This window comes from Podarcis bocagei (genome assembly GCF_964188305.1).
Source record: "Podarcis bocagei genome assembly, chromosome: 10".
Taxonomy (NCBI): domain Eukaryota; kingdom Metazoa; phylum Chordata; class Lepidosauria; order Squamata; family Lacertidae; genus Podarcis; species Podarcis bocagei.
Genome location: NC_138135.1, coordinates 53,987,073 through 54,010,863, shown reverse-complemented (window position 1 = coordinate 54,010,863; position 23,791 = coordinate 53,987,073). Strand labels below are relative to the sequence as shown.

The following is a 23,791-nucleotide window of genomic DNA, read 5'->3' as shown; positions in this document are numbered from 1 at the left end:
ATCATTTCTTATTTCGGTTCAGTGTTCTCTTTGCAATGTTGTTAACTAATCCATAAGAATTATGTCCAATATTTGTGATACCCATGATATAAAATTGCAGATGACACCAGACTAGGAGGGATAGCTAATGCTGCAGAAGATAGAATTGGGATTTAAGATAGCATAGTGTCCCAGTCAAGGGAAGTAACAATACCACTCTATTCTGCCTTGGTCAGACCACACCTAGAGTACTACAATTTAAGGATGATACTGACAGGCTGAAACATGTGCAGAGGAAGGCAACCATGATGATAAAGGGTCTGGAAAGCAAGCCTTATGAGGAACGGTTGAGAGAACTGGGTATGTTTAGCCTGGAAAAGAGGAGAATGAGAGGAGATATGACAGTCATCTTCAAATATCTAAAGGGCTGTCACATGGAAGATGGAACAAGCTTGTTTTCTTCTCTGGAGAGTAGGACCTGAACCAATGGATTCAAGTTACAGGAAATGAAATTCTGACTAAACATCAAGAAGAACTTTCTGACAGTAAGGGTTGTTTGACAGCGGAACAGATTCCCTGGGAAGGTAGTGGGCTCTCCTTCCTTGGAGGTTTTTAAGCAGAGGTTGGATGACCATCTGTCACGGATGCTTTAGTTGAGATTCCTGCATTGTAGGGGGTGGACTAGATTACCCATGGAGATATTTTCCAACTCTACAGTTCTCTGGTTCTATGCAGTGGTGCCTCGCAAGACGAAAAGAATCCGTTCTGTGATTCTCTTCGTCTAGCGTTTTTTTCGTCTTGCGAAGCAAGCCCATTGACGGATTAGCGGATTAGCGCTATTAGCGGCTTTTAGCGGCTTATCAGCTTATCGGATCAGCTGATAAGCAGCTTAGCGGCTTAGAAAAAGGGGGGAAAGGGGGGGAAACCCGCAGGAACTCGCAAGACATTTTCGTCTTGCAAAGCAAGCCCATAGGAGATTCGTTTTGCGAAGCACCTCCAAAACGGAAAACTCTTTCGTCTAACGAGTTTTCCGTCTTGCGAGGCATTCGTCTTGCGGGGCACCACTGTGCTTCTATGTGTGTAGCAATGTGATATACGAGTTGGAGTCTGATCATTAAGTTTAACGGAAAATGAGTTGTGGTTAGGAGGTTCCTTTCATATTGGACAATGTGCTGGCTCAGTACCCATTCTTATGGATGAGATAACTCAGAGCAAGGGGATCTGACAATTTTATTATACAAGGTTTATGTGAAAAGAATTCTTTTTAAAAGACAGGATTCTGCAGGCCAAATTCTTCTCAGGATGCTGAACTGCTTCCTTGTGTTTGTCTAATTTTCCAAATAAACTGCCATTACTACTCACTTATGCAGCTATTCCAACATGATGAAATATATAGTTGTTGGATTTTTACGTAGTTATTTCACAGGATTATGGCTGTAGTACACAACCCACTGGAGTCATGGGCACTTCCAAAATGTCCTCGAGGAATGGCTGTTCACTAGTAAAGCATCTGCTTTGCATGCAGAACGTCCCATGTTCCATCCTTGGCATCTTCATGGACAGCTTGAAGATAACCCTGCCTGACCCCCTGGAGAGCCACTGGCAGTCAGTGCAGACAATATTGAGCTGACACAAAGCCTGCCGTAGTAGAAGGCAGCCTCCTACATCTGCCATCTGAATTTCTCTTTGGATACCGGAGTTCCAAATTATGTGGCCTTATGTCAAAGGAGGACTTACATACTTGGGATTTTCCATTGTTCCATTTTTGTTTTCCAACTTTTTCGTAGTGCAGTGCATGTGGGGGTTTCAGTTCCTCCCAGGCACAGTGTCGGTACCCAGCATACTGGGTCCTTTGCTAGGGCCCACTTCCATTGGAGTCCTTTGATGATGCCTGAAACTGCTGCCCTGCTACTCTCCTGCATGCTCACTTACAGAATTTCCTAGCTCTGGCCAGGAGCCGAGTGAAGCTGCTCAATTCACGGCCCATTACAACACCATCACTGCTTTGAGGGATGGGCAAGGCTGGCAGATACAACAGAAGAAGGACCAAGGAACTGTAGTGGAGAATGGTTGGCACTTACAGTGGCCCACTGGTGGCAAACTGCCCATGATGCCTTTCCCTTCCATCCCCACAAAAAAGAATCTGGAGCCAGCCCTTCCTCCTCCAGTTCATTTGTGTCCTCTTGCTCATCTATGTTGCTGATACAGTCACAGTAGTAAAACACTGTAAGAAAGCAAACTTAATGTCATTGTTAGAGTGTGCTATCTGCCTAGGGGCTTCTTGTGCAGTGTTCCTCCAAAATGCACCATGTTCATTTCTGTTTGTTGATGAAATGCCACACCAAGATAGTCTTACTCATGCAGTCTTGTGCACAATTGCATCAAGATTCCATTTTTGCAGTATTTTCTGAATGCAGGCATCGGCAACAGGGGAGGGAGAAAAGAGGCAAATGAACCGAAATAACTGAAAGCTGCAGCAAGCATCACATTTTACAATCCTGTAAATGATTTTAAACATTTTCATGATTATACTGGAATTCAGGAAGTATGGCAGGCAAGTCATAGCTAATCCATGGGAGAGAAAAAATGAAAGCACAGAAGAGCCTCTCTCCTCCATAGCTAGTCAGCAGGTGGGGGGAAGATCCCTATCTATTTATTTATTTATTCACTTGCTCATTTATGCATTCCATTTATTAATCACCTTATTAAAATATCCCCTAGCCAATATGCAATAGATATAAAACAAAATTTAAAACTGTTTCTAAAACATTTTTCATAGATTTTGGTTGCAACCATAAAGTGAAAATATTGAGGTCCCTTTTGAGATACGTTAACTCCTTTGAATCTATACACATTTAAGGAAGTTGCAGTAAATATATTTTCTGTATTTTTCCGTGTATAAGACTATGGGTTTTTTTACCAAAAAAATAGATTTGAAATTGGGGCTCGTCTTATACATGGGTAGTGCTGAGAGGTGTTTTCTTAATTTTGAGTCTCCAAAAATAGGGGGCATCTTATACATGGGGGCATCTTATACATGGAAAAATACAATATATTTTAAAGCATTCATACAAGAAATTTATGAGTTATTAAAAGGCAATTAGCTTCTTAATTTCATACGCTGCTGGTTTGTTCTTCAGTTTCTCTGAACTGAACAGAAGATTGTAATGCTGACTTGAGAGTTCATGTACACAGGTGACTTCATATACAAACACCTGGAGGTTTGAGATGAGAGATATATTTTGGCCAAAATTATTCTTACAACCAGCCACTTTATGTTTGATGCGTTAATGCAGGTCAGGGGTAGTTGACATGTTGCCTTCCATATTTTGTTGGATTCCAACTTCTGTCAGCCCCAGTCAATTTGTCCAATGGTCAGGGAAGATAGGGGTTGCAGCCCAAGAACAACTGGAGAGCCCTACATTGGCACCTCCCGATTAATCCAAAATTAAATTTGCAAACTTCAGTTTCAGATGTCGTAAATGTTTCATGCATTTTTTTTTCTTTTTCTCCCCGCCGTGACTGTAACTCTGTTTGGACATTCTTTCCCCCTCCATAATCACCACTGCACATCTGGAAGCAAAGTGGCATGTTCCCTAGCTCTACTCTTTTATGCGTGTGTCACTGTTGCCTCTGCGCATTGGATGACTGCGGGAATAGCAGTCGTGGTGCAGTGGAGGGGGGCTATGCCCACCCACCCCATCACATGATAGTACTCATGTGAGGGAAGACACCTTGAAAAAGGCTTGTGAAGAAAGCAAATGGAAAGATAAGATATGGGGAAAGGTTGGCTGCGCTGCATAAAGATACTGCAATCTTCTCTGCTAATGCTCACATAAGAAGAATGGTTTGAATTTCAAAGATGAGCAGTTTTGTATTTTGTTCATCTGGTCCCTGGATTTGCTGCCAAACCCACTAAGAAATAGTTACAGATAGGTAGCCGTGTTGGTCTGCCATAGTCAAAATAAAAAAAATCCTTCCAGTAGCACCTTAAAGACCAACTAAGTTAGTTCTTAGAACTAACTTAGTTGGTCTTTAAGGTGCTACTGGAAGGATTTTTTTTTTATTTTCACTAAGAAATAGTTAACACTGGCCACTGTTTTGCATTATCACAAAGTTGTGCTTAGAAAGTTAAAAAGCAACAACTGTAGATTCACTTTTAAGTGTGCACAGCATACACGATTGCTCAGAAGTCCCAATGTGTTCCATGGGGTTTTCTCCTTGGTAAGGGTGTATGGGATTTTCAGCCTCTAGTATGAATTTTGGCACCCAGTGTGTGTGTGTGTGTGTGTGTGTGTGTGTGTGTGTCCCCGTCCATGTGTGTTGGTGCGCACACACAAATATCAAATGATTAAATGAAACCGCAATCAGCAGTGGCCTGTAAGTATTGCCTGGTGAGAGATAATGCTGTAGACCTCTAATTGGCTCTCTCTAAGCTTCCAGTATGACTGATTTCAGCTGTAGTATTACCAGTCTTGCTTCCACCAGCACTATTATCTCAGACTGACACTTCCATTACTCTGAACAGAGAAAGATGAACGTCACCTGTCAAGGGCTGGTTAATTGTGTTGCTAGATGTATGTTGCCAGGGCGCAGGTTGGACATTTATGAACATAACTGCTTCCTCTGATGTCCGCCATCCTTCAACGATCGATATGGCTCTTACAGTAAGCGCATAATTGAGTGAAGGCACTTACCACTGAGGGGGCTGAAGATGAGCCCATTGTGTGAGCTTCATTGTCCATACATTTGCCACAAATGAGCTGATATTTGCTCTATATTGTGTGTTGCGCTGTGGAAATGGAAACTAATGTGCCACTTTCATTTGTTTTATAGATAAATGGCCAAGATGTCCAGAACCGGGAGGAGGCAGTGGCATTGCTCTCCAGCGACGAATGCAAGAAAATTGTGCTGCTGGTAGCAAGACCAGAGATGCAGGTTAGAGTAAATAGATGCATTGAGAATGAGGGTGGTTCGCAGGGCACATACATTCACTGCCATCCGCAGATAATGAACAGCTGGCGGGGAAATGACAACGCAGAAGTTCCTGTCAGAATGGAGAAAATGAGAATAGATGGTCTTTACTGTTTTGTAGCTGCAGATGCAAAGTTAAAGGGAGCTTGAATACCACTGTCCTAGCTGAATGAGCCTTTAAAATCATACACACCTATAAGAACACAGCTGATTGTCTAGTAGAATACACAACCAAACACAAAGAAATATTGAAATTGCCCATATGTAGCAGAAAATGCATGTTGATTTCTCATATGATCTAAGTTGGTCTGAAATTCCAATATGGGCTGCTTTTCTGATTTCCACATGTCATATTTCCAGAATATTTATAAGTACAAGGAAGTTTCACTGCACAGCAAACCAAGTATTAAACTGTACATGGAATTACAATATCATGTTCACACGCAGTTTGGAACTAATCGTATTTTTGAAGGTCTGTAGCAAATATGAATAACCATCATTCATTGACTGAAAACGGTTCTGCTTCTTTTTGAAAACGTTTCCATATTTTGGAAGGCAGAGTTAGTATGCAGATTCCTAAAAGGAGGAGGGAGAAAAGTGGAAGAAAAACACCTAGTTGTACTTCCTTTTATATCCTGCTACAAAGCAAAAAGGACGTTCTGTTGCCCCTGTTGTATCCATCTGTCTTTGGTTCAGGCAAAGTTGGTTATATTGCCACTTGTTTCTTGTGTTATTGATCTGATATTTTTCAGCACTAGTAACTGCACAATCTCTATAAATTACATTGAATAAATGTAATTCAATGTCACCTGAAAGCCTTCCTTTGACTAGTGTAGTTATAGAGGATCACAGTTCGAAGCATATATTTCCTTTATAGTCTTATACATTCTAAATGGTGCTGATAAAAGCAGCTGTATAGTATGGCCGAGGAAAGCAATTCACCTCAGGTTTATGTAGCTTGGCTGTGGCTCTTGTAGGCTTAGATAACTTTCTGAAACTATAAATGGCTTGCTGAAACATTCTGCTTATAGGCTCTTAAGGGGCTTTATATCAGTGATGCATCTGTCTTTCGGGATTCAGTTGTACAACAAACAATGACTACCTGGGGCCTAGCATTAGTCTCTTCTTGCCTCTCTTGTGCGGATAAAACGGTCAAGGGAAAAGAAAAGATGTTATCCTAATTTGCAAAGCATATCTGGAAGGCATTGGTTTCCAAGCTTCTTGGTTAGACACAGAAATTATCAAGGCACAGAAGTGACCGAGAAAGTACAGTGGTACCTCGGGTTACAGACACTTCAGGTTACAGACTCTTCAGGTTACAGACTCTGCTAGCCCAGAAATAGTACCTCAGGTTAAGAACTTTGCTTCATGATGAGAACAGAAATCGAGCGGCGGTGGTGGCAGCGGGAGGCCCCATTAGCTAAAGTGGTACCTCAGGTTAAGAACAGTTTCAGGTTAACAACGGACCTCCAGAACGAATTAAGTTCTTAACCCGAGGTACCACTGTACAGCAATGGCACATCCAGACATAGTGTTTTATGGATACAATTTACAGTCAAGTACAAATCACCCATTTCAGCCCATGCTTATTGCTAGCAAAATTCGCATGGCCATCATGGTTGTGGTTGATACAAAATAACAAAAGTAGCTGTAATTCCCGCAATGGGATTGCACATCCTGTTACAGTTACTTTTTCAACTATGCTAATTCTGCCAGGAGTGGGATCTAGAAGCACTTTTGATGTGGTGTAATGGTTAGAGTATTGGACTACGGCTGGGGAGGCTCATGTTTATATCCCAGTTCAGCCATGAAGTTCTCTGGGTGGTCTTGGACCATACTCTCAGTGTAGCTTAAGTGTGTATAGAACTACAGCCTAAATTAAGCATGTGACTAAGTACTTGCATTGTCTGAAGTCAAACACTGACTTAGGCTGCAATCCTATGTACACATACTTGGGAGTACGGTAAGTCCCACAAAACTCGGTGGAGCTTACATTTGAGTAGACATTCATAGGATAGTGCTGTTAAAAAGCTAACCTCAGAATATAAGCACTGTAAATATATACATGTATATATAATCTTTATAAAATATTGCTGTTTTGAATTTCTATATTTGCCTGTGAGCTCAGATTTGTAGATAATTAGTAATTACAATCTTTGACATAGAAATGATGTTCTAGATCGATGTTTTGAAGGAGGGTCATCATTGAGAGTATTCTTTTTTTGCAGTACTGTAAATTTTCATTTTCTCATACAGTGGTGCCTCGCAAGACGAAATTAATTCGTTCCGCAAGTTTTTTCTTCTTGCGAGTTTTTCGTCTTGCAAAGCACGGTTTCCCATAGCAATGCATTGGAAATCAATCAATGCGTTCCTATGGATCCGTCCGGGGACAGAGGGGAAGCGCCGCGCGCCTTCCCCTCTGTCCCCGGACCTGTTTAAAGCAAGGGGCGGTGGGGAGAAGATTGCTTCTCCCCGTTGCCTGCCCCGCAATCTCCGGGGACAGAGGGGAAGGTGCGCGCGCCTTCCCCTCTGTCCCCGGACCTGTTTTAAAGCAAAGGAAGGGGCAGCGGGGAGAAGATCACTTCTCTCTGTTGCCTCCCCTTGGTTCAAAAGGGGTCCGGGGACAGAGGGGAAGGCGCGCGCGCGCCTTCCCCTCTGTCTCCTCTTTTGAAGCAAGGGGCGGAGGGGAGAAGATCACTTCTCCCCGTTTCCGCCCCTTGCTTCAAAATAGGTCGGGGGCAAGCTTCGTTTTGCGAAGCAAGCCCATAGGGAAATGCCTCTTGCGAAGCGGCTAAGAAAACGAAAAACTCCTTTGTCTAGTGAGTTTTTCGTCTTCCGAGGCGTTCGTTTTGCGGGGTACCACTGTACATGTATTTTAGCAAAGGAAAAAACCCACCAATCTTTATATAATCATCATTAAGATATTCTTGCCTAATCTAAGACAAGAGTATTATGAGTATGTCAGCTACATATTTTCCTATGATTCTTCCCAAGCTATCATTCACCATTCAGTGACAATACAATGAAAGTTATGGGTATAGAGGGTTAGACGTAGAGATTGGAAATTGCCCTATTCTAATTATGTTCATCTGAACTAACGATTTAAAAAACAGGAAATGTGTCCCATGTCTCTACATGCTTTAGGTTTTCTTTCAGTAAAATAAAAAAGCAAGTTAAGGCACATTAAGGATCTAGTAGAATAAAACTGTTGTTAACAAAGTGGTTTCTGACAAATAGGAAGCAACCAGCAGCAAATATGATTAATCTGATATCCATTACAATTCTTGTCTAATATCCATGCCCTGAACTTGAAACAGGGACAATCTAACTCCTGAGTGCCTACTTCTGAATCCAGCAAGGATGGCTGGATTTATTTACCAAAAACTCTTTCAACTTATCCAATTGATACGAAGAATATTGACACTAGTATTCCTCTTTCCTACTATATGTATTCCCCCCCCCCCTCAGCTTTCTACATAGAAAAGTTTACTCAGATGCACACAGAAAATGCTCTGGGTTAAATTGACCAGAATTGGCTTCATTCTGTTTTAGGCAAGTTAGTTTACCAACATATTTTGAAGTAGTACTTCCTGATTTATTTATTTATTTATTTTTTAAAAAAACATCCCTAAGGAACAGCTGGAAAGCAAAACATGCCTTAAAGGCACATTGTCAATCAATTACTCTTTTGTTGTTGTAGTTGTTGTGGTTGTAGCTGCTGCTGTTGCTGGAAGTTTACCTGAGAAATCAATAAGACAAATGTGATTGAAATACACAATGAGGATGTTGTTGCGGTTCAGGCAGTGAGGCATAACACTGGGGTGGAGGTTGTTAGGGAGAAAGAAGCCAATTGTCTCATGGCCATATATTAGTATCTCTGGATTCTTTTAAGCTGGTACCCTTAGAAGTAAAGAACATGACAGCTTCGGTATTATGCAGTATGCCTTCTGCACATTTTGAAAGGAAATGATGTTCTGTGCATGCAATCCTCCTCATTATGAGAGAAAATCGGTGATATGTTTCAAAAAGGGATAAAAGGCCTAAGAGTCCAATTTTTTAAATGATCATTTCCCCCCCCCCTGCCTTTTTGAGAGATGAGCTCCAAGACCACAGTATTCCAAAGAGAGTCATTATGATAAAAAAAGAACTAGTCAGGCATTGCCATTTGGGTTTACCTTATTTTAGCATGCATTCCCCACTAACCGAAAGTAATGTACTAATATATTCTTTACAGCTGGAAGAAGGATGGCTGGATGATGAAAGGAACGAATTCATAGAGGAGTTAAACTTGGAAATGTTGGAAGAACCGCATAATGAAGCAGTGCAATACGCAGGCAATGAAGTGGAGCAGGTAGGCTTGACACGGAGTCTGAAATGTTACTAGCTTCACGTTTTTAATAAACAAGGAATCAAATGATAAATTTAGAAATTTTGTTCCTAGCCTTCAGTAGAGCGTTGCCATTAACATGCCACAAATAGTGACAAATGAGGGGGCGGGTCTATCTGCAGTATAAGGCGAAACGTGAGGAGGAGGAAGGTCGGGATTTTAATACATTTTTGCATTCCTATTATTTTACTTTTCCAACAGATTAATTTGGTTTGCCCACTCCCCTCCTTCCTAAGCAATGCCCTGCCAATTCACAAACATTTTTCTTCTCTTTGTTTTACTCAGCATTTGCGCATTCCATCTCTCCAGCCATTGAGCACACATCTCCCCTGATATATTCCACCACCTCATCCAAAGAAACAAAAAAAAACCCCTCAGAACCAAGACTGATTTCCACACACACAGGCCTGGATATCATGGGGGTGAGCAAGTTTCAGTTGTTTGGTCCCATTCCTTTGCCTCAGAAATCTTCAGTCAGAACTGGTGCCAGTATGGGAAGACTTGCCAAGTGAGGTTTGGTGTCTTCAGTGACAGCTCTTGCCTAGTAGAGAAATAATAATAATAATAATAATAATAATAATAATAATAATAATAATTTTTTTTAAAAAAAAAGTATTTATACCCACCCTCCCCAGCCAAGACCGGGCTCAGGGCAGCTAACAACCAAGAATAAAATCAAATTGATCGAAATACAACTTTAAAAACACAATTAAAATACAACATTAAAACATTAAAATGCAGCCTCATCACAGGAGGAAGGAAAAAAGAAAGAGGGGGAGGGAATCAAATTGATTCAAAGCCAAAGGCCAGGCGGAACAACTCTGTCTTACAGGCCCTGTGGAAAGAAATCAGATCCTGCAGGGCCCTGGTCTCATGAGGCAGAGCGTTCCACCAGGCCGGAGCCAGTGTTGAAAAAGCCCTGGCTCTGGTTGAGGCTAATCTGACTTCCTTAGGGCCTGGGACCTCTAGGGTGTTGCTGTTTATGGACCTTAAGGTCCTCCGTGTGGCAAAGCAGGAGAGGCGGTCCCATAGGTACGAGGGTCCTAGGACAGGGAAAGACCAAGGGTGAGGGCAGAAGAAAACGTAAACGTGGCTCCGTATAAGCACAGGGTTGCTGTTGTTCCCGATACTGGACTTGAATTAGATTTTATTGTGAGAATATTTTGCAAGCCATTTTAGAGCTTCCTGAGGCTGTAGAACAGGGTAAATAGGTAAATAGTAAATAAAATGACACGGAAGATTGGCTAGTGACTGTGTAGTGCTTTTAATCTTCTTGAAAGATCCTGCATAGAGATTAATAAATGCAGTGGTGGGACTAGCTCATGTCTTCTCAGTGGTAATAAATACTGCTGAATTAGAGTCAGTTCACCCAAATCCTATTAGCTTAATCAAAGGCACTTTTTCTCTTTCAGTTCTGCATTCTCCCACAAACCTTCATAATGTGGGTTAATTAGTGACATGAAGCATTGAGATTTGCACCCATAAAGAACAATTAATACGACATGTTCTGTGCTGAAATTGTTCATTTTGAACAAAGAAAGGAATCAACTGGTTACGCTGTAAAACATAGCTCTTGTTATTCAATCTTACTGCGTCACATTCACACCAATGCTTGCCAGATAAGAGGCGGACCTTAACTCTGGAATGCATATTTACTCTGTTGTTCTTTTTACACCCCTCAGCAACAGGGTTGTTGTTTTTTAAAATGTACAATATTTTTCACTCTATAGGACGCAGTTTTGCCCCTCCAAAAATGAAGGGGAAATGTGTGTGCATCCTTTGGAATGAATGCAGGCTTTCACTGAAGCCTGGAGGCATCAGGAAGCTATCCGCAAACCTTTGGAGCGCAGCGGGAGTTCCCGCCGGGCTCCCAAGGCTTGCGGATAGCAGCCTGCAGCCCGAAACCCGGGGAACGCAGCGCTGCGCACCCTGGGCTTCGGGCAGCTATCCTCAAGCCCCCAGCCTGGCAAGCTCCATATTGTGATAGATGCCAGGCATGAAATTAGCATTACAGAGGAATCTTTTTTTCTGTGTATGGCTGCTGATGTTTGCACTGACCCACACTGCTCATTCCCTGGGAGAGACAATGTGCAACACACCTACTTTTAATCCCAAAGATTGACAGGTATTTAACAAATTGCCTCTGATGTATCAAGTTCAAGCTGAGCAATGGCTGTGGTTGGGCTAGGATCTATACAGCAGATTTCATCTGGATCTTCTCATTAATTGTTGACTTCAAAATGCAGTCACAGTATAGAATCAACAACTGTGAATCGAGACATCTGGAGGGAGAGAGTATTATGTATGATAGACAACTGTGGGTCAGTGTGGGACAAGTCTCCAACAGGCTAATATCAAGGCTGAGCCCTAGAACTTACAGATATATTTATGAACCATTTATCATACACATAGAGTATTCCTCATAGTGGAAAACAGGCCAAAGGCCATGTCTTAAGGCAAACTTTAGATTCTACCATTCTCATTTTAGAAACTTTAACACTCTTGCTTGCTGAAAATTGGACAACATGGGAGGGAACATTAGAATTGTAGCTCAGCTATAATATCAGCAAACACATGGGTATCTGTCAAGCACTCATTGAGAATCCTAATGACAGACACACTAAGGCATCAACGTAGTGGCTCAGAACTGGCCAGGTAGACCCTTCCGTCAACTTTTTGATTTCATTTTTAGTTTAGTTTACACTCCAACACACTTTAATTGCTTTTATTCTAACTGTTGTGACCTATTGGCATCAATTTATTCTAACAACTGTGCATAAAAGACTAGCTGGTAGGCTTGCGCTCTTGAAGGTAATAATGAGGCTTTATGTGTATGTCACTAATTCCCCTGCCTTGTCCATCATTGTCTGTCTAGGTAGAGGGAAAATAGCAATTACTAACAGTGTAGCCTCATAGAGTTTTGTTTCCTGTTATGGGTACCCTATATTTTCCCACATCGTGTTTTATTATTACTAGCCATATGCTTAATTGTGTAATTACACCTCTTAAAGGAGAAAGCACATTTGCCTGGTGCTGTGTGCACTTAGATTTATTGTAAATAGACTATGTGCACTTTGGATGAAAATTGTGTAAGGGAAATGGGACAAAATGACTTCACTATTTAGTTGTGGGGGGCGGAGTGGGAGAAAACATGCCCCTCTTCACTGCTCTGACACATAATGCTGTTAGCATTAGAGGTGAAATAAATAGGTGCAGTTAATGGAGGGTGAGTTAAAAGGGATCCACAAAAATGTTTGACATAATGGCCAAAAAAGGCAGACCATTTTGTTTTAACTATATGGGAGACTAGAGTTTAACTAGATGTTTTCCGAAGGAAAATACAGTGACACATATAATCCCCTTACTGGTATATTTGAAATGGAGAACCTCTATTAGCAATTTTCTACAAAATCATTAGGAGTGCAGCAGATGAGAGCAAGAGATACTGTGTGTGTGTGTGTGTGTGTGTGTGTGTGTAAAACACATTATCTAGACTGGCAAACACCAGTGACAAATACATCCTTTACAAATTTGGCAGGCAAACTACCTTATTGGGCCCTCAGCCTATGACACCCGAGTCAGCTATACAGAATTACTGCCAACTGCATGCCACAATTATAGCTAGCATTTGAAAAAGATGTGCTTCTTAGCAGAGCACACCATGGTGCCAGTTTCTACTAGTACACAGCCAGTGTGAACACAAATATCTGTTATAATAGCACCCAAGGTACAAATAGTATTCCCATCACTGTGGATGGCATTCCTAGTATAATTTGAAATTCATCAATAGGGATAAGGCGGTGGTAATCCACCAGGGTCAATTTCTGTTAAGGGTTGTTGTTGATGTTGTTTGGCTGGTACAGGTTATTACAAACCTTTCTTGGCTTTTATTCTGCCAGTGCAATACAGACACACACATGTATGTATCTCGGGTTCCATATGCTTCAGGTTACAGACTCCGCTAACCCAGAAATAGTACCTCGGGTTAAGAACTTTGCTTCAGGATGAGAACAGAAATTGCACGGTGGCGGCAGTGGAAGGCCCCATTAGCTAAAGTGGTACCTCAGGTTAAGAACAGTTTCAGGTTAAGAACGGACCTCCAGAATGAATTAAGTTCTTAACCCGAGGTACCACTGTATATGTAAATGTATATATATTTGGCAGCTGGATATGCAGTCTTGCACAAGCTAAGTGGAGAGAGGACTATACAGAACATGAACATGCATTGAATGCACATCCAAGTTCAAATATCTGCTAGCACAGTTTTCTTCTCAGTGAAAAATGTATGCCCTGTATGTTCCCAGAGTGGTTGACAGAGTAGAAAAAAATGTTTATATATGTTATTATAATAAAACACAGCAACCAGTGCTATTTTTCTAGAAAAAGAGGTACCGGAACTCACCATGAACACCTTCCTCTTTCTCTTAGAATGGCAATGGCACTCACCTGAGAGGTGCCCAGCAAGTTCTGGTTGGGGGAAAAGCCCTGATAGTAACTAACACAGAAAATACTATCCACCTACAATATTCTATGCTGGTGTTTCTCCCCCCCCCCCCCCATGCCCCACTGGCCTTGTTAACTGTTGTATTACTGTACAGCAGGCTGCTGAGATGTTTGGAACTTGCAGAAGAAGCTCTTCTGCAGATTGCAGATGCTGGGGTATATAAAGCAAAAGGTAGCCTGTTAAGTAACCTAATCCTGAGCTGTATAGGCCTTATTTGTTAGCACCAACACTTTGGACTAGGCCCTGTAGCAAGTTGGCAGCATTAAAGGAGGCCATGGAGCAGGGCTGGTGAGAGCTTTGGCCTGGGAAGAGGGAGTGTGGTTTTAGGAGTGGTTTGGAGAAGTGGTCTGAAGGGCTGCATTCAAGACATGTTGATAGAAATGTACATGTCAATCAGTTGAGGGGCTTTTTGGTCATCGTAGCAACTCTTTAACTTAGATCACTATTATTCACATGATATACAGAAAGAAGAACAAAGGCTAAGACAATGTGATTTGTCTGAGGTCACATCAGTAAATCCATAACTGAGCCAAGGTTTGAATGCAGTTGTTCCTGTTCCAAATTCAAAACTCTCTCTCTCTCCCATTTGCACAGGAGCAGGTTCATTTCCACAAGTATGCAGGTGCTGCCAGCAGTGTAATAATAAATTTATTCATTTGTACCCCACCCATCTGACTGGGTTGCCCCGGGCACTAGCATTTATAAAAACACAATAAAACATTTCTTTTAAAAATTCACTATACAGGGCTGCCTTCAGATGTCTTCAGAAAGTTGTGTAATTGTTTACCTGTTTGACATCTGATGGGAGGGTGGGCGTGACTACAGAGAAGAGAACTTGATTTAAGATATTTAATTTAATACCTGTGATAAAGATTAATTGTGGGCCGTTTTGATTTTATAGCCCAAAAAGCACGAAGAGGAAGACGGCACAACAGATACTGCTACCTCATCATCTAACAACAACGAGAAAGACAGTGGAGTGGGCCCCACTGACGAAAGCCAGCGCAACGACGAGAGCTCGGAGCAAGAAAATGCACCAGAAGAGCAGAACAAGCTGACCCCAGAGACCCAGCAGGAACCGAGGCAGAGCCCGGACACTCTGGGAAGCCTCGAGCTCCAGTGCAACAAGAGCGTAGTGTCTGGGGAATACATTGAGTCTGATTTTGTTGGTAACCAGGAGGAGGACTGCGAAAGGTTTCGCCAGCTGCTGGAACTCAAGTGTAAGATCCGAAAGCACGGCGAGTATGACTTGTATTACTCAAGCAGTACCATAGAGTGCAACCGAAGGAAAAAGGACGGGGTGGAGCATGAGCTGCAGCTGCTCAATGAGGAACTGAGGAACATTGAGCTCGAGTGTCAGAGCATCATGCAGGCTCACCGGCTTCAAAAAGTGAAAGACCAGTACGGAGACATTTGGGCACTGCAGGGTGGTACGTTCAGGAATTATAACACCAGTATAGACCTTCCAGGGGGGAAACTGGACGACATCATCGAGCACCCAGAGAAATCGGACAAAGACAGTTCCAGCGCTTACAACACAGCAGAGAGCTGCAGAAGCACTCCGTTGAACGTGGAGCGATCCCCTGACAGTTCTCTCCAGCGGATGATTAGCATCACCAATAGGAAAAACCTCAGGAGTACCATTGTGGCTAACCAGTTGTCTTCGAGGCAGAGTGGCAGGGAGACAACGCCAAACAAAACCAAAGCTGCTGAACAAAACAGTTCTGTCGAGGAGAAGGAAACGGTTTCAGAAAGTAGCAAATCGACAGAGCAAGAAAGGCAGAGCCCCGAGCAGATTCCTTATTTGTCCCCATATCATGGCTCCTCATACAGGTATGGGAATATCCCTGCACACGCTAAGCATTATCAAAGCTATATGCAGCTGATACAACAGAAATCTGCTGTGGAATACGCCCAGAGCCAGCTCAGCCTAGTGAACATGTGCAAAGATTCGCAGAAGTGTACGGAGCCCAAGATGGAGTGGAAAGTGAAAATAAGGAGCGACGGGACGAGGTATATCACCAAAAGACCTGTAAGAGACAGAATCCTGAAGGAACGTGCCTTAAAGATTAAAGAGGAGCGCAGCGGGATGACGACGGATGATGATACAATGAGCGAAATGAAGATGGGTCGTTACTGGAGCAAAGAGGAACGGAAGCAGCACCTGGTGCGAGCCAAGGAGCAGAGGCGGCGGCGGGAATACATGATGCGTAGCAGACTAGAGTGTCTTAAAGAGAGCCCTCAAAGCAGCAGTGAGGGCAAAAAGGAAATTAACATCATTGAACTCAGTCACAAAAAGATGATGAAAAAGAGGAACAAGAAGATCTTGGACAACTGGATGACTATCCAGGAACTTATGACACATGGTGCTAAATCTCCGGACGACACAAAAGTACACAATGCTTTTTTATCAGTTACTACAGTATGAATATGTCTATTCTGGAAAAAAAAAGTCTACTACCAGTTTCGGTAGAGTACAATTGCCTCGTTCAAAGTGGCATTTTTTATATATTTTGTGACTGTTTATAGTTTGATCTTTTTTGTAAGCAAATTACTTGGTAAATTTACATTTGGTTTTTCATACAATAGTATTTTCGTTAACTGGTAATTTTGCAGTCTTTCTTTACTCTGCAATATATTCATAATATTGATTTCTATTTTAAGGAAAAAGCAAAACTTAAAAGGAGGAACTGATTACTTTCGTATCCAATTTTATGTACTGGAAGTTAAAAACCGGGTCTTTTCCTCTAGATTTCTTTTTTAATACTTTACTAAAACTACAATGCCAAAACAAAATCCTTTCTACTTTACTCTTGCTTTTTGGCAGTTTAAATTTTTTAACATGGTATGTTCTGTCTGTTTCTAAACCACATGCCACATCTCCTCATGAAGCTCAAGAACTGCATTTTATCCAACAGCACATTGTACAGTAATTTTTAAATTGCAATTGTCTTTGTCCAAGTAAAGTGTTGGTAAGAAACTCTTCAGTGATATGTTAATGGCATTGGTTGTGTAGCTAGGTGATATGTGGTATTTGTGAAGACTGAAGAGAAATAAATTATTTCTTATCTTTAAGAAAAATGATCAAGGGCTCCTTTGATTTTAATTTAAATTCCACTTGCATACGTGATATTTGAGAACTCTGCTTAAAATGTCAAATATGTGAACTAGTTTATGAGCATTCCTATGAATGCTTATTTACTCTCCCAGTTTTTCAGCAGATTTTCTATAATATTGCTGGGTTGGGCAGATTATTTTAAGGCAGGAGCCCCAGTAGTTAGTTTCGCATCAGAAAAAGGGTCAGTTGTTGCTTCTGGTGATTGTGGGCTCGGTACTCAACCTACAGTTGTGTGGTATATGAAACAGTGCATATAGTTTTTCTAGGTCTTAAAACCCTTAATTTATTAATGAAAAAAATGAGAAGTGAGGTAGGAGTGCTAAAGCATAATAAAATAATGCAATTCTGCTATCATTATTGGCAGACTTAATATTCAGCCTGTACGAGTAATGAGCCCAAAGCAATCAGAAAATGAAGGCAATAACTGTAGCAAACTTTTATCACACCAGGCAAAACTTCATTCTGCAATGTTGGTGGATAATAAATAGTCATAAATATGTAATTGAGATATGTTTGGGAAAATAACGTGATATGCTTTCCAGTTGAATAACATTTTTTTTTTTTGCCCCTTCTATCCCTTCCTGGAAGAAAATTGGTTTTCGGTTGCAAAAAAAGCACTTTTATTTTTCCCTGTGAGATCAATGGAAACATGAAATGTGTCATGTCTTTTTCTCTTTTAACAGGTTTTCATGCTAAAAATGCTGTGTTCAGCATTAAAAATCGACACCAGTTGCTTGGGAAAAGATTGCCTTGAAACAAACTGCACAAGACATGTCAGTTCTCTGGTCTACTGTTAAAGAATTACTAATGTCTTAAGATCAAAACAAAACAAAGCAAAAAGAATATAAAATATTGAGGCAGCACTTCTTTTACTTCTAAGCCATCTTTCCAATTTCAAGAGTTTAACTCAAAGGCATCTAAGTCCATGCTTTTTAAAGAAAAAAGAAAAAGAAAATGAAAAATGCACATTAAACATGCAGCTTACCTGCTTAGCCACCTGCCGCCACGTTAAACCACCTGCTAGACTTAGGATGGAATCCTACTAAGAAAGTAAGCCAAGCCTGCTGAATGAGGCCAATGGCCCATCTAGTACAGTATTATGTTCTCACAGTGGCCAACCAGATGCAAGCACCTCGACCACACCTTGCCTACTTGCAACTCCCAACAACTGGCACTCAGAGGCTCTGTGAGTGGGAGTAGAACCTAGTCATTGTGCCTACTAGCCACTGATAGCCTTGTCCTCCATCAATTTGTCTAATCTTCTTTTAGAGCCATCCAAGTTGATGGCCCTCACTGCCTCCTGTTGGAGTGAGTTCCATATTAAATATGTGTGGTGTGAATAAGTACTTTTTTATTTGTCCTGAATCTTCCAACATTCAGCTTTGTTGGATCCACTTTCTACATGCCGTGCATAATCTTATAAACCTCTATCCTGTCACCTCTTCCTTGCCTTTTCTCTAAACCTTGGTTTCCCAAACTTCGTCTCCAGCTGTTGTTGGACTACAACTCTCAGCATCCTTAGCTAGGGAGGCCAGTGGTCAGCGATGATGGGCGTTGTAGTCCAAAAACAGCTGGAGACCCCAAGTTTGGGAAACCCTGCTCTAAACTAAAAAGTCCCAAATGCTGTAAACTTTCCTCATTTACTCCATCCCCTTGATCATTTTGGTTGTGTTTTCAATATACCTTTTTAGGTGGTTCAATTAGAACTGCACACAGTATTTCAAGTACAGTTGCAACATAGTTTTGTGTAATGGCAATATGATAGGAGCAGTTTATTTTCAATTCCTGTCCTAATGATCCCATGCAGGAAAGTTGCCTTTTCCCACAGCTGCTGCTCTCCTATGTACATGGGAGTAAGCCCATTCAGTGAGACTTAACGTATGCATAGACATGTATAGGATTGTATTGGAAAATTCACCAGAAACTTTTTTTCTACTAAGAACTAGCAGTCTGAGATACTTTTACTGGTGTGTTTTTACTTGTCAACATTTATGTGGGGAAAACAACTGCCTTGCACAGACAAAAGGCATTTTTCATGCAGGAATCTTCATGCCAATATTTTCCTTACACTTTATATTTTTGTTGGGGTTTTACCTTCCAGCTGGCTATCATGAACACGTATATGTTAAGTAGTTCTCTGCAATGTAGGTTTTATTGGTCTGCTTCAGTTCTAATTTATTTAATGTTGATTGTTGTTTTATAAAAAAAAATGCAACATAAAATTTGGGCTATAGCAAAAGAAGGCAGTTGCTTTAAGCCCCTCATGCTAGGAAGGGGTCTTATTAATATCTCTTAGATGAAGACTAGTGATTGCCAAGTTAAAAGCTCTTCATTTTGTGTAGTTAACAAAAAACAGATTTTTATTTCTCATTTGAGGAATATTATATTTTCAGCAATTAAGGGGGTTGGGGGTTTTTTAGTAAAAAAAATATATTAAAAATCCCTGTTCAGAGACCCCAAACTCTTGCCAAAGAGCAAAGAAACATGCAGACACAGCATGTTTCAGGCTCCATCTGGATGAAATGAAAGTACCTGATTAATAACTGTCTGAAGTTGCAGACTTAGGCCATGGAGGCCGCTTCTTGGTATTGCTCTCCGGTTTCTGTTTCTAAAGATGTAGGACTAGCTCTGTTGAGAGACCAGCTGCCTTTGGGTCTCCCTCGACTGTCACCTAGCTGCAGCCATTCCATCAGGCTATACGAACAGCTCTGCCACCAGGCGAAATGAGACATGTGCTTCAGGCAGCAGCTGATGGTGGGCAGCATACAAACACACAGCTGTTTGCCCTTAGAGCTATATGTAAGCCACTGGCCTGTTGTGCACCTCTCAAACTAGCCCTGCACTGGATAATTATACCTTGTTGCCAGGGTAGAAGTAAGATTCAACAGCCAACTCAGTGGGCTTCTGTACATGGAATTGGGGAGAGCAGGAAACTTGTTCCTTGCTTCACACCACAAAATGTCTTGGGCCAGCTTAAGAGAGGCTATGCAAACTGTTCCTGTTCCATTATTATAAGAACAGCTGGTGCCTGAGTGCATTTTTATCTCTGCTTGCATTTTCTCTTCCTGTGCCCGGCTGCATACATATCATACATTGAAAGCACAAGAATTCTGGGAACTGTAGTTTATCCCCCATATAGCTACAATTCCATCAACAAACCAATTCCCAGGATTCTTTGGAGGGATTCGTGTGCTTTTAAATGTATGGTGTGTACACAGCCCTTTTCCCCACTTTGTTTGCTTTTTGTCATGTCTTTTAGATTGTAAACCTGACTTTTTTTAATTGATCTGAAAGCTGTTCTGGGAGCCTTTGGGACTGCAGAGCATGGTAAAGAAGTGTATCTACTTACTATTCTTATTATTAATAGCACATTTAGTAACCTTTGCTAACAGTAAAGCTAAAATAATTGGACCCAGAATTTTAAAATTTGCCATACTTCAGACTGAAGCCTTAAATTTATGCTGCGAGAAAAAAAGTATTATGGGGATAAGATCTCCATATTTTAAAGCTAAATCACATGTTTTAAAGCCGTTTATGCATCCCGCAGATATGACTAGCGTGGCTGGGGCAGTGCAAATTGCCATCTGCATGTTCAGACCTTGCCCATTATATCTAACAACTTATAGTCAAAGAAGACTAGTAAAATAGGCCCATGAGATTGCGAATGGCTTCCTATAAGCATCACTTAGCATGTATGTGATAAATTATCAGGATCCAGTCTAGTCTGGCTTTCAGAAACTGCATTGCTTTTGTGGTGGATGACCTGCCATGGACAACAGACAAGGGAGAGCACATCTCTTCTGGTGCTCTCATCAGCAATATTCAATGCCAGTCTCAGAATGCACTTGGGCACCAGCTGAGAATAGGAGGCACTAACTCCACTAATACCTGCAAAGTCAACCTAACACATTTTGCTGCCTAAGGCATGTTAACACAGGGTGCTAGAGACACTTATATTTGGGGACTCTCTGTGAAACCACCACCCACCAACATACATAAAAACATAATAAAACATTAAACATTTTTTTAAAAAAACTTCCCTATACAGGGCTGCCTTCATATGTCTTCTAAAGGTTGTAAGGTTACTTATCTCCTTGGCTCGGGGGTCACCTAACTCTGCCCTAAAGAAAAGTCATGGGACGCGGGTGGCGCAGTGGTCTAAACCACAGAGCCTAGGACTTGCTGATCAGAAGGTCAGTGGTTTGAATCCCCACGACGGCGTGAGCTCCCATTGCTCGGTCCCTGTTCCTGCCAACCTAGCAGTTCGAAAGCACGTCAAAGTGCAAGTAGATCAATAGGTACCACTCCGGCAGGAAGGTGAACGGCATTTCCGTGTGCTGCTCTGGTTTGCCACATGACTGTACGCCGGCTCCCTCTGCCAATAAAGCGAGATGAGCGTCGCAACCCTAGAGTCGGTCACAACTGGACCTAATGTTCAGGAGTCCCTTTACCTTTACCTTTAAGGAAAAGCCAGGCACTGTGGGATCAAATCAAGAAACCAGGACAGCTTCTGTAAATCCAGGACTGTCCCTGGGAAATAGGGACACTTGGAGGGTCTATGATAGGTGGCCACACCAATTGCAGCCTGATGACAGAACAGCAGGCAGGCGAGCAAGCAAGTGGCACAGGTGGCAGGACCAGACATGCAGCAGAGGAATAGCCAGGGCAGGCCACAACAGCTCCCCAGAAACCATACTGCTCAGTTGCTACTGTGTTATCAGGGCTGACATTTTCATCTCAGCAGCATTGCAGGCTGAGGAGTAAGAAAGTGCAAAGCAGGATGGGGCTGGTGAGCAACATGAGCAGAGGCTGCAGCGCCTAGTAGTTAAATAAAGCTGTGGCTCGTATAAAACCCCCCAACATGTTTCTTGTGTCTTTATTCCAGGGGCACCCAGGGGCAAGCTCTACTTATCCCTATGAATCTTTATCGGGCCTAGGCAGAGCCAACACTTAAGAACCTGCAAGTATTATTTAACGATGCAGACTTTGCAGTCCTTTCATTTTGCTGCCTCTGCTTGTCAGCAACTGGATCTTTTGTCTTAATTCAGGCAGAGATAACCACCCAGCAGTGAAGGCTGGCGCTCAGACCTGCTTTGCAAATACTTTTCAAAAGACACGTTCAGTGCTAGCAGCAAGGCTGGCTGTGCTGACAACTTTAAAAGGTGGGGAGAACTTTAAGCAGTGGGGTGAATTTTAAGAAATGCCCATCCCTACAGTAGATTCAAAAGAAAATATAATTTAAACAAAATGGGATATTTAAAATTGTATAATAGAAATGGGAAAAGAGCCATGGATTTAACTGTTGGACTTCCTTGATGTATGCAGAAAGAACAAAATAAACAAAATAAAGGCAGTGGGAATATCATAGAATTCAAAATCTCCTGCTTCTTTTTTCCTTTTTTGGCACTTCAAAGAAATCCATATTTTTTAGCTTATTTAACCCCTCTGGCAAGATCTGCAATGCATAAATATTTTGACAGCATGCAAAGTATCTTCTTAATGTCATATAGATGCTATGGCAGTGAGCAGTTTGGGCTAAATAAATATTCATGTTGGCAAAAATTCCCTCAGCCTCCCGAACAAGACCCTGGTATCAAGAATTCAAAAAAGAGAGTTGGCTTTAGTTCCCTTACGTTCTTTTCAGATTTACTACTTGGCTGCCTAGACAGAGTCAAGAAATGCCCCCTTAGAAGATTTGGTTGAGGTTCAGGTGTAGGAAATTAAAATGAGAGCTCCTCCAACTCGACAGTTTAATTTACTTCTCTTAAGCTCTTTAATACCAAACTTATCAGTTCTTCTGTTAGGCATTAACTTGTTAAATGAGTCTTAATTATACATAAGCAGATGGAGGTTTGAATTAAAATTACCTTACACTCGAGTGGCTTTAGTTCATTATAACATATCTCCCTTTTAATCATTTAGGCAGTCTCATCATCTTTCATATAGAAAGTTATTAAACTATTCCAATTTCCATATTTCTTCAGATATATCCACTATTAAATGGCAGGCAACGCACATTAGTTAGCGACTTATACCATGCAATAGTTAGTGAATTATTCATCCTGCTAACTATTTTTTATATACTTCTTTGTCATCTGTATCATTTTATTATAAAGGTTTTATATTTACATGTTGCACCATTTAATTTCAAGTGTGGTTTCTAAAGCAACACCATTTCCTCATTGATAAGACAAAGGGTCTTCTTTTACACTGTTGCACCTTGATAATAGACAAGCATATGTTGATTGGAGATAGTCCTAAAATGATCACAGTGAATAGTGAAAAGCGGGTTGCTATTTAATGACCTATCTGTTGAGCTTTCAAAAGCTGGAACTAACCTTTTTCTGGAGGGTGGGATCTTATATATTTTTTAAAAATACAAAACATGTTGCTTAAAACAGTTCTCCAAAAATTAAAAGTCAGCATATTCACAAGGTAGTACTAGAGAACGTGGAAGGTGTTCAGCTTTGGCTCACTTTTATATGTTCATCAAGAATGAATGCCCATCTCACCAAAGTTTCACAATTCCTTCTTCTCGGAAGCTATTGAATATGTATGTTGAAGTGGAGCTGTGTAGGGGCATTTGCTTCAAGTCAGAAAGCCACAACAAGCAATTTAGTCAACCTCAGCTATTCGGCCCCAGGCTAGGGTATTCTACCCAGGCTAGGGCTGGGTGGAATGGTGAATGGCAATCCTGTTCCAGTATGTAATTTACAACTACTCGGATAGGAAACAGAAATGAGGCCTTTTTTTGGAGGTGAGGAGGGGGGAAAGAGGGCAAGGAAACATTTCTAAGCAACATTTTGTCTGAAAATCTCACGGCAAATTC

The 23,791-nt window shown here is 41.4% G+C and overlaps 1 protein-coding gene across 3 annotated transcripts in view; it reads left to right on the top strand.

Moving 5' to 3' along the window:
* PDZRN4 (PDZ domain containing ring finger 4) overlaps positions 1–16,928 on the top strand; it is a gene marked incomplete at its 5' end in the record, with an annotated part of 219,018 nt that extends 202,090 nt beyond the window's left edge. For all 3 annotated transcript variants that reach the window (XM_081211507.1, XM_081211509.1, XM_081211508.1), the window contains 3 exons: positions 4,816–4,917; positions 9,188–9,304; positions 14,746–16,928. In XM_081211507.1, coding sequence (XP_081067633.1) covers positions 4,816–4,917; positions 9,188–9,304; positions 14,746–16,272 — 1,746 coding nt within the window. In that variant the 3' untranslated portion in view covers positions 16,273–16,928. The remainder of the gene's footprint in view (positions 1–4,815; positions 4,918–9,187; positions 9,305–14,745) is intronic.
* Between the last annotated feature and the right edge of the window lie 6,863 nt (positions 16,929–23,791).